This window comes from Anoplopoma fimbria, chromosome 1 (assembly GCF_027596085.1).
Source record: "Anoplopoma fimbria isolate UVic2021 breed Golden Eagle Sablefish chromosome 1, Afim_UVic_2022, whole genome shotgun sequence".
Classification (NCBI taxonomy): Eukaryota; Metazoa; Chordata; class Actinopteri; order Perciformes; family Anoplopomatidae; genus Anoplopoma; species Anoplopoma fimbria.
In genome coordinates, this window is record NC_072449.1 from 17,658,292 (window position 1) to 17,669,739 (window position 11,448).

General features: G+C 42.3%; 1 protein-coding gene across 2 annotated transcripts in view; it reads left to right on the forward strand.

Moving 5' to 3' along the window:
* Positions 1-11,448, forward strand: part of LOC129090329 (lissencephaly-1 homolog) — a 33,527-nt gene that overhangs the window by 19,242 nt on the left and 2,837 nt on the right. For both annotated transcript variants that reach the window (XM_054597950.1, XM_054597959.1), the window contains exons 4-10: positions 2,600-2,674; positions 2,967-3,173; positions 7,181-7,349; positions 8,769-8,871; positions 9,117-9,345; positions 10,956-11,057; positions 11,196-11,352. In XM_054597950.1, coding sequence (XP_054453925.1) covers positions 2,600-2,674; positions 2,967-3,173; positions 7,181-7,349; positions 8,769-8,871; positions 9,117-9,345; positions 10,956-11,057; positions 11,196-11,352 — 1,042 coding nt within the window. The remainder of the gene's footprint in view (positions 1-2,599; positions 2,675-2,966; positions 3,174-7,180; positions 7,350-8,768; positions 8,872-9,116; positions 9,346-10,955; positions 11,058-11,195; positions 11,353-11,448) is intronic.

Here is an 11,448-nt window from a genome sequence, read left to right on the forward strand (position 1 = left end):
TTTATATTATGTGTCATATAGGTGTAATTTAAATGATGTGTGTTGATATCCTAGTTAGTGGTGTTGTTCTGGATTGCATTATATTGAATGCTAATGTCTCATGTGTGTAAATAGAGAGGTACAAAACTAGAAACACCTCAATATAATGTAGTCCAGTACTCACCACCATTAAACTATGACCTTTAATAATAAACATATCATTTACTCTACACATTTCTGACAATGTCCACCAAAAATCAATATCATGATTTCACTTTATAACTGTTGTAAGATTGTCCAGGTGAACCTAATAATGTGGCAGCTGTTTTTTTTTGTTTTTTTTCACCCTTAAATATTCTGAATGACACAAAACATGAATAGAGACCCTGCACCTGGGCTGTGTTCTTCTTCTCATTTGACTTTTTATTTTTTATTTTTTTCCCCTCTTCTCTTTGTTTGCTACCCATGATTTTCTCGTGCAGAGAATTTTATCAGTGAAGAACCAATGTGCTGCTGTCTTAACATTTTTGTTGCTTTGGACTCCTGCACATTGGATTTAAAAAGAAACAATGACTATGTTAATGTAGCAGCATTGACTTTTAGGGTGTTAACTGTTAATAATGTTTATTCATTTACCTTTTTACTTTATTGCTTGATAAAAGATGAAAGGTTCTATTTCAACGGTCCATCCGTAGCTGAGCACAGCGTGGCCCCCCCAACCCCTCGGATCGCCTATCTGTGATCTCGAGTAACCGCGATTGGACGATATGGGGAAACTATCGCAGAGCCTTTGTGTTGACGTGACACCCCACCCCCTTCTCCTCCGTGTCTTCATTCCTTCTTCTTTCGGACATTTTCTCTGCTGGCAGCCCTGTAGAAGCAGGCTGAATAATGGATGAACGGCACAGAGGCATGAGTGCACCCTGTTGGGTTTTAGCACTCCGCCACAAAACGCACACCTTGGCACCACCGTGCTAAACAACTAAGGGATTCTTAGCACCATTTCCCTGAGGCCACATTAGGTATCTTTACGTCTGTTAAATGTGGTTAGAAATGGTTCAGAGTGAACTTGATATTCTTAACCTTAACCCTTGTGGCTACTTGAGCAGCAGTTTAAAGGTTAATCCTATGAGGGGATGTGCACTAGCAGGTTTTCATAGCAGGAGCAATAAATAAGAGGTCATGCTTTAGTTTTTATTTACCTCGCAAAAGAGACTGTACATACCTGCATGCCCATATAAACATACATGTGTGTGGTTACTATCCACAGTCAACAGACTGGCAGGCTGCAGTGAAGTCTGGCACTTCTTGTGTGTGTGTGTTTCTGTCTTTGTGTGTGTGTGTATGTGTGTCTTTGTGTGTGTTGGTGTAATGGGCAGGCAGATGGCAGATTAGATGATGGCAGGCTTGTCCAAACTAGGTTCCCTGCTCTCCCTCTGTGTTTTCTTTCTCCTCCGTTTCTCTGCAGTGCCTCAGTTCATGTCTTTGTCTTTATATACACCCCTCATGTTAGTCTGAGGAATCACTTCTAGTCATTAAGAAGTGTTAAATATAAGCCTCGGTGGTGCCGGAAAACTCTCCACACCTCGAGGTCTGCTTTTGTTTCCAGCCGAGGCTTCAGGAGCTAGCTGTGAAATTGGAGCGCAACGCTAATTTTCTCCCTCACTGGCACTCGTGGCTGTCTGTCAATGTAGGTTTTTGATGCTTTGATAGTTAGTAACAGCCGCGAGGCGTTGTTGTTGTACGCACAGTGGCACCAAAACTGTTGTACTCGGTCTATAGAATAACAAACCCTTTCTTCTATTACTACTGGTTCCAGCGTTACAGATTTTCCTGCTTTTCTTTTTCTTATATGATAGCAATAATGTATTAGAATAAAAAATATCATTGACTATTGTTGGTTGCTCAAAGAAAGTTAATGGAAGTGCTTAGGCTCTGGGTAAATGTGAAGGACATATGTCACCATCTTCTGACATTTTGACACCAAAGCATTGGTCAATTAATCCAGAATATAATCAGTAGGTTAAACGACAATGAAAATAATCATTAGTTGCGGCACCATTTTTTTTAGTTTGTATGTAGCGCCAGAGAAAATAAATTCCACCACATTGTTTGTTTCTTGGCAGTGCTGACAGCCTCAATGTGCCATTAAAAACCATTATGTAAAAGCTAGTGGCCAGCTTGTGGTATTAGCCTGCAGGTGGAATCAGCCGTCTGTCTGCCAGCACCGCCACAAGTTAACTTCCACCGCTGCCTCCACTACCGGGTGTGTGGCTTTAAGCTGCCTAAGCCCTTCTTGTCTGCAGGAGATTAGCTTGTGTGAGAAGGATTAGGACTAGGGTGTGTGTGTGTGTGTTTTTATATGTGTGTAGTATGTATACATTTGTGTGTTGTACAGTCGGTTGGCAGTGTCTGGCAGTGGGTGTTGGCCTGTGAGGGGTGTGTTAATGATTCACTGTACTGTTCTTTCTTACTATAGCCAAAAGACCTCAGCTTTCCACCCCAGCTGCCCCCCCTCCCTCCCTCCCACATGCCTCAGCGATTATGCTGAGCCCACGACTTTGATTGGCTTTCTGCGTATGTTTGCCTGATATCCTTTCTCCCCCCCCCTTCTCCACAGAATGAAGAATTGGATAAGAAGTATGCCGGCCTTTTGGAAAAGAAATGGACCTCAGTCATTAGATTACAAAAGAAGGTTCGTATTTTTTTCCTCCTTCAAGAATGCTTGTGGGGATTTAAGTTCGTGACATTATTGAATACTGAATCCACTGTTGACACTGAAAGAAAGTCAACCAAGAAATAGAAAGCATTAATACAACTGTTATATAATAATTAGTTTCAACAAAGACTCCAGCAAATTCAACACCCTTAAAACCATTGTTTTATACGTTCCCTCCCTGGTGTAAATGTCCAAACATGTGCATATTTCTATATACTGAACCCTCTGCCTCTACGCCGTTAACCCTTTACCTGCACACTCTGGGCAGGTGATGGAACTTGAATCCAAACTGAATGAGGCAAAAGAGGAGATCACCCTGGGTGGGCCCATCACTATGAAGCGCGACCCCAAAGAGTGGATCCCACGGCCACCAGAAAGGTACGCGCTGAGTGGCCACCGCAGTCCAGTCACCAGGGTCATCTTCCACCCGGTCTTCAGCGTCATGGTGTCTGCTTCTGAGGATGCAACAATAAAGGTCAGTGCAGCCGAAGGGCGCGTGTGATGATCTGACAAAGAATGTGTTGCAGAGCTTGCCTTCAAAACGGGGCTCTGGAATAAATGGCCTTAATCTGTTTTTTTTATGATAAGAAATGGTGTTTTTAACAGTTTTTCAGGGGTTTCAGACCTGCAGGTTATCCAAAGTAAAGCCACATCAGTTTATTTCGCTGATTAGTTCATTCAGCAAAACCGCTGCTGAAGTTTCTATTGAAAACCTGCAGGGTTGAGCATCTATTGATGTTTGTTTTCAGTTCAACATAACCATCTACTGTATGCACCTTACGTGCCTACACCTCTCAGTGCACTTTTAAGGTTTCCAAAGCCACAGTAGGAAATGGAAGCATGTAAATTCACCCTTTAAAGCATTTTGGTTTTCCATGGGTAAAAAGCAGCTGCTGTGCTTATCTGACATCTTGTTTTAAGATAATATTCACTGTGGATATGTAATTGCTCAAATGAAGCATCATACTAAACAGATTTAATTGTGCGGGACAAGATTTTTTTCTTTTTTGCTTCAGGCATATTTATAATTCTTGGAAGTGTTTTCGGCTGATTTGTTGTCACACAATAAAGGTGCTATGTGGGAGCATTTCTATTGTCTCTCAAAGGTTCTCAACATGGTGATCACTGAGGTGGGTGTTTGCAGCTAAGCTCAGATAAACTGCTAACAGCTGTTTCACTATTGTGTCAGAGAACTATGGTGGCCTTCAGGTAACGTGGAAATGTGAAAGGCTTTCTCTAGTTCCGTTCTGGGCTACTGTAGAAACAGGACCTGCTCCCTATGTAGATATGAAGGGCTCATTTTAATTCGTAGTTTCAGGGAATATACACAAATGAAAAGAGTTATGAGTATTACATATAAAATTTGTGCTTATAGATCCACTGAAATGCAACATACTGGCCCTTTTTGAAGCATTTTGGGGGGGAGAACGTGGTGAGAACTTAGATATTGATAGTAGGACTCTCTAAAAATTCTGGTAGACTGGTTTGAGTGCCCTGGTGATGGAAGCAGAGAAGACTGGTCAAAACAGTAAGCAGGCAAACTAACGTCAATACATTTCTTCATCTGCCTGATTAATTAACCTGATAAAAATCCCTCTTTTTCTTTTTGTCTCTAACCAAAGTAAATCATTTCTTGTTCTCCTCCATTAAATCAACATGTGCTGCCACTTCTTCCAGGCAATGTTAACAAAACCCAGCTGTGCTGAATATCAGGTTGCTATAGTAGCAGCTGAGCTATAAATACAAATCTGTCAGCCCACATGTTGTCACATGACACTTTCACTGCAATATATGTTGAGCTTTAGTGTACAAAATGTACAGTAGTCACCAAGACATGGTGTTGTACAGTATATTGTTGATTATAACAACCATAACATCCTGCTTTTAAAGGAGAAAAAGTTGTATGCATATATTTTGAATCATAAAAATCTGTGTATAGTATAATTTCAAAGAAGAAAGCCATCATTTAGATTTAGCTGTTGTCTGATTTTGGGGCTTCCTCATTTTTTCTTTGACTATTGGCCAACTAATAATGACGCCATATTAGGGTGTAGTTCAAACAGATTATAAACACATCATCTGACTCAAGAGACGGACTGCTGTGTCCTTTTTTGTTTGTTTTCACATGTCCTCGGCCACATCACAATAATAGGTTTCAGAGTGGTCCGTTATTTCATTTAGTGCCAGCTTAGTGGCAGCTCTACCACACAGGCTTTTTTCTCTTGGTTCAATGCTACTCTTCTCTCCTCCCTCCATCTATTATGCCTCTCTCCTAAGCTTTACCTCTCTTGCTCTAGCTCTCCTTCCTAGACACGCCCAGAGAACACGAGTGTCTCTTTCTCCAAGTCGTCTATGTATCCCTAGATTCCATATATAAACTCCATAGTCTGTCTCTGGGCTATTTTTGCTGCAGCACATTTCCTTTGCCTCACTGCAAAATGCCAATACTCTGTTGAGCTGTTTGTTCTGTATATTTTATTCACGAGACAATGAAAGACACATGTACATCTCCTCAGCTACACCCACACAGCAGGGCTCCTCTCTCCGTTTTGGCATCTTCTTCCTTTTCCACCCCCCTCCCCCACTGGAAACCGCCTCCCAGCATCCTGCCTCATTTATCTTCCACTTAAAGCATCAGCTGCCCCACCATGACTACCCACTTCAGGAGAAGTCAGGCCTGGGCCCAAATCTAAAATTCAGCCCTGCCTCCTTGCACCTCTTGTGGCTGCCTCGTCTCTCTGTAGCCCGGCCCGACTCCCCCACGTGTCCTACTTTTCTCCTCCTGAACAACTCTGTTAAATTTTTAACTGAGGAGCAGACCTTGTGCTTTTTTGCTCTCTGTCACTGACTGAGAGGCTCATTGGCTTTCCACCTCATGCCAGTGAGGCTTCTTCAACTGATAATCAGACTCCAGGAAGTTGTACAGCTGGGTTGGTCTTGTGTCCCCATTTACCTGATGTAGCTCATGAATGTATGCAGCTAACTAGCTAGAAAAATATATGCAGAAAGATGACACTGGCTTCTTAATGTCTAATTAAATCCGAGTCAGAGGTCTGGAACAAGGCGAGAGAATGCCTGTCTTTTCCCTTATTCATGTGTAGGGTGTCAAGTGTTTTTTTTTTTTTTTTTTTTTCTGTGGTCGTACCTTTCACCCTTTTCACTCTTTGTTTTCTTACTCATTCCTCTGCTTGTGTTGTCCTCCACTCCTTTAGTTCTGCCATTCTCTGGTCCTCATCCTCCCCCTCTTCTGCCTCATCCTCTCTCCTCTGCTATCGTGGCAGATTTTTGCATGACAAGATGTTACCTTGAGTTCAGCTCTAACCTTTCACAGTATGTAAATCAGCAGGTCCTGGGCGTAGCACTGTGCTCAGTCAGACATGTCAATCAGAGGCTAGGTTAATTTAAACAATGATAAAGAGCTCGGGTGTCAGCTTTCTCGTTGCTTTCTTCATAAATGGCATCTACAAAGAAAGACACAAGATCCAAGGCATTTTTCCTGAAAAACTATTAACCATCATAAAGTAGGGCAAGGTTTCTGCTTTCATAATGCCGTGGAGGATTGTCAGTATGAACTGTTGGTGAGACAGCATTGAGTTCCAATTAGTAAATGGATTATGTGTTAATAGATGATGCCGCTAAATAGTCTTTTATGTTTGTAAGTCTGATGTATCTCCAAACACGATGGCTGCCTGAACTTCTCCAGGATAACCCCCCTCTGCACTTTGTACCTCGCGGCCATCTGCACTGTCTCTAGCTTCCTTTTGAGGGGGGAGGCAGAAGGACTAGGGAGGTGAGGGAGGAGAGGGTGGTCTCCTGTCACCGTCTGCCCCAGCCCAAGAGGTTTATCCCTCCGTGACAAACAGTCTGTCTGCTTGAAATCCTGAAACCTAACAGCTTTCTCAGGCTTGAAAATGAAGCTCACTACTGTACGCTCTATATTCTGCTTGTACTCCAACTGGCATTGCCAAACTCGGCACAATACACTGTCTCTCTGTTGTTATCAGGCCCAACTGTAACCCTAATCAGCATCCTATCGCATGCATCACTGCCATTAGCAATGGGCCACAGACTCTGTAATTCTATATACTAAGAGGCTGTTGTGTCTGCAAACTGAGACCTGTATTAGGTCTTAAGGGGAGTTCCATTTCAATACAGTCATTTCTAAGCATTCTGCCATTAGCATATCGGGTTTGAGGGATTATAATGTGACTTCCCTGAACAGCCTGGTTTTTTTCTTTTCAGCTTGTTTTGGCTACTGCACTGCTCAGCTGAGAAAGGAGGTGACTGTGCCACAGATGATGTGACATTTGGGGTCTTTGCTGGGGTTTGGAAAGGGATTTTATGTAAAACGAACGGCACATGTGATTCTCAGTGATATGCAGATTCAAATGTTTGCTTTGCCTGTTGATGAAGTATGTATGTTCTAATATATGTAGGGTTCACTACAGTACTAATGTAAGAATCTGTTCTCTTTCCTTTTAGGTGTGGGACTACGAGACAGGAGACTTTGAACGCACACTGAAGGGCCACACAGATTCGGTGCAGGACATCTCTTTTGACCAGACCGGCAAATTGCTAGCATCCTGCTCTGCAGACATGACTATCAAGCTGTGGGATTTCCAGGGCTTTGAGTGCATCCGGACCATGCACGGTAAATATAGCTTTCGACTGTACACAGGGCTCCGGCGGTGCAGATGCTGTTCGTTCTCACATCTGATGCTGTTGATGAGCCTCAATCTGCTCCAATTCACAGCACCTGACACTTAGATTCACAACCAGCTCTGTTAAATGGACAGTTTTAGCCGTCATGTGTACTCCCCTCTACAGTTTACTGCTACAGGCACTTGGATCCACCTCCTCTCATAATGTGTCATTTAAATGGTAAAGAATTGGTTTATGTTTTTTAATAAGCCTACCTCCATTATTTCATTTTAATTTGAGAATCTACGTCCCCATTGGTCAGGTGTTCAATGTCTCATCTGTAGGCATACCCCCCCCCCCCCCCCCTCCCTCCCTCCCTCCACTTTCACACCCTAATTGCCAAGTAAATTATGGCAGCAGTCTACATGTGCCCTCAGGCCTTGCTGATTTTAAGGATCTTTTTTTTTTTTTTTTTTTTTTTTCCTTGGAATTGTGATAAGGCCCCCCGCCAACCAGCCAGCAGCAGCCCAAACAACATGAAGTATTTTGTTCTCCTCTTCATAAGTCTGCTAGACGTGCCCGTTAATGTCTGACAGTGAATAAAACATCAATGAAAATTAGTGAAATAAATAAGCCTACTTAGCGAACAGACGAGAAGCGTTCTGGCTTTCTTACATTATTGCTGTAAATTTTGAGTTTTAAATACTGCATTTTGATAACATGAGCAGAAGATTTCATTGGTTGCCAATCTTTTTTTGTTGTAAAGGGCGGTGCGTGCTCCTGGCACACTTCCTCAAACAGACGAGCCGAGTTCACACTGTGCAGAAAAAAAAAAATCTGAGTGCAGGGATCGCCGTCTAAAACCCTTTATTGAACTGGGCCTGCTGTCTGGTTTTGCTCCATTTCCTTTCCATCTTCATTTATACCCACATCTCCATTAATTTTTAATTTACCCACTCAACCTTTCCTCCTCTTCTATCACCCATTCCTTTTTCTTTTTTACACTTTAAAAAAATGATGCTAACTGGTGAAATAGATTAGTGCCCAGTTGCGCAGCAGTTTAATTATCCTCTTCAGCCCCAGATAGCACTTTTCTGTGTAGCTGCCACCCATTATTGTAGCCTGATGGCATGTGTATGTGCACACACACACATAGTTAAGCTGGCCCTTTTAGTGTACACTTACTGTTGTCTTCATCTGTTTAGCAGCTTAAGTATGGCCCAGCGACTAGTTAATTAGCCATCTCTTATTCCCCTTTGAACAAAGTAAGCTCAGCAAATTGGCTCCCTTGCTTGTCATTTAATTGGCTATTTAGGACCAAACCCAGGGTTTTTTGGCGCTGTTTTTGACTAGATTTAAATATTGAGTTGTGCTCAGAAAGCTTTATACTGGTTTACGAAGAACATGTTTTTGTCTTTCTGTTTTCTAGGACATGACCACAATGTTTCGTCTGTAGCCATCATGCCCAATGGAGATCACATCGTTTCTGCCTCAAGGGACAAAACCATAAAAATGTGGGAGGTGGCAACTGGGTATGTGCCCTCCGTAGACATCTACAGTTTTGTTTTTAAAGCAGGATTTTCTGTTTATCACATCCGCTCTGACAACACTGTTTATCTAGCACATTGCACTGCACCTTTACTGCTTCTTTTTGCACTTCTGGTTGGATGCTAAAACTGCATTTCGTTGTCCTAGTACTTGTACTCTGTGCAATGACAATAAAGTTGAATCTAATCTAATCTAATAATGACTCCTTTTACTGTTTCCTGTGCGTTAGCTACTGTGTGAAGACCTTCACAGGCCACCGGGAGTGGGTCCGTATGGTTCGGCCCAACCAGGACGGCACACTGATTGCCAGCTGCTCCAACGACCAAACGGTGCGTGTGTGGGTCGTGGCCTCCAAAGACTGCAAGGCTGAGCTGCGGGAGCACGAACACGTGGTGGAGTGCATCTCCTGGGCACCAGAGAGCGCCCACCCAACCATCCAAGAGGCCACAGGCTCCGAGGTAAAGCACCGATCAGACCTCTTTCTGGTTTTTTTTCCTGAAACATCTGCAGACCTTGAGGGTTTGGTGGTATCTGAACCAAATCGCTGCAGCACTTTGGTCTTTTTTTAATCATAATTAGATAGGTTAATCCACGAGCAAAGGTCGATTGCCACACTGTAGATATACACTCAGACAATATTACACTACATAGTTCAATGTGACAATTCCAGACTAATGCCCAGTGTGATTAATCATCAAAGCACAGCAGAGCAGACAACGGACCAGTAGAGGATCTTTTATAGTGTGCTACTAACCGTTCACTGGTGAACATTGTTGGCACTAGAAACACATTTTCCAGACGCTGGCCAAAGACAAAGACTTTCTGGTCAACCGACTGAGCAATCATTCCTTATTGTACAACCATCACATACAAAGTGTAACGATGAGGGCTCATGTGCATCCTTGAGTGGATTCAGACCAAACAGGGTAGACTCACGGTCATGTAACGTGTTCACTCAGTAAAGAGCGCCGTTACATAATCGCATGACGCAGAGTTTGTTCCTTCCTTCTCTACATGTCACTGAGTCTCAGAGGTCACAGCTCAGACTGACAGCCACGTGAACAGACCAGCTTGAAATGAAATGCATAATCTGGCTGGATATCAGCACGGCCTAGAGTCAGGCCAGACTCCCTCCTCATGCCTTGTGATCCAAAGTGTGTCTAATTGTAGACTTGTTAGATTAAAACTATATTTGCCCTTGCAGCAGTTGTCCCAGTCTAACCTGTGTGCAGTGAAAGACACTGTTCCACTTGTACAGAAGCTGATCTTTGGTGTTGTTTTGTTTCATAATTGAAGTGAAATGTGCACAAAACACCCCCAGGTATTTATTTGGGATGTTCTGCTGCTCTAAGTGTTGTGGTACAGTAATTTCTTGTATTTTTATTTTAACGAACTTTAAATTTATTAACGTCACAGTAAAATTACAAGACAAAAACAGGACAGAGAGTATTGGGGGGGGAAACCAGCACAAAAACAAATTATGTTAATAATAAATAACGCAGAAATTGAAAAATGAAAAAATAAAATAGATTAAACAATGAGCAAAATGATATAGACACATTCTCTCTGTACAGAGAGAATCATTAATGTTCAACACAAAGTTATGTTTGGCAGAGAGAAATAAATCTGTCTTTGTTAATGTGATGATTGCCCAAGAGAAACATCCATTTTATTAAGTTAATTTCTGCTTAGATCTTTTTAGACCAAAACATTTGAACCGACCAAAGCAGTGAAACGTAGCTTCACTGATTAGAAGCACCTGCCATCCTGTTTGAACACACAAATCTCCATTGATCAGTTAAAGGTGACTGTTAGTTCCAGTTTGCCTGACAGCTTTTAAACATCTTTCTGTAAACAGTACTTGGTTGTAAATGTTGCAGTTAATGGATTTATTTCAGCTAATCTGTCTTTCCCCATGAATGACAAGTGTTCTTTATTTTGTTTTCTATTCTAGTGAAACAAGAATTCATGATATTATTCACAATAATTTGTCATATTTGGTCTTTTGATTCTACTTAGTTTTGCACCATTACTGCTATTTGACTTTTCATGTTTTGTTCTTATCCAGACTAAGAAGAGTGGGAAGCCCGGCCCGTTCCTGCTGTCTGGCTCCAGAGACAAAACCATCAAGATGTGGGATGTTAGCATTGGCATGTGCCTTATGACACTGGTAAGGACCATGTTAGGCTAAACCCTTTTATTATCTGTATGTATGTGTATGTTAAGTGTTTGGACCCAGAGTGAAAACATTCTGCTTCTTTATTCAGTTTGAAACCAGTGTCTTTATCGGAGTGTGTTTGTCTCACAGGTTGGCCATGATAACTGGGTGCGTGGAATCCTCTTCCACCCTGGAGGCAAGTTTATTGTGAGCTGTGCAGATGATAAGACCTTAAGGATCTGGGACTACAAGAACAAGCGCTGCATGAAAACCCTGTGTGCCCACGAACACTTTGTTACCTCTCTGGGTAAGCAACCCCCCCTCGAAACAATTTTTTTTTTTAAAAAAGCTTCATCCTTGTTGTTTCACCAGCTGGTCTCCTGAGGTGCAACAGAAACCTCTT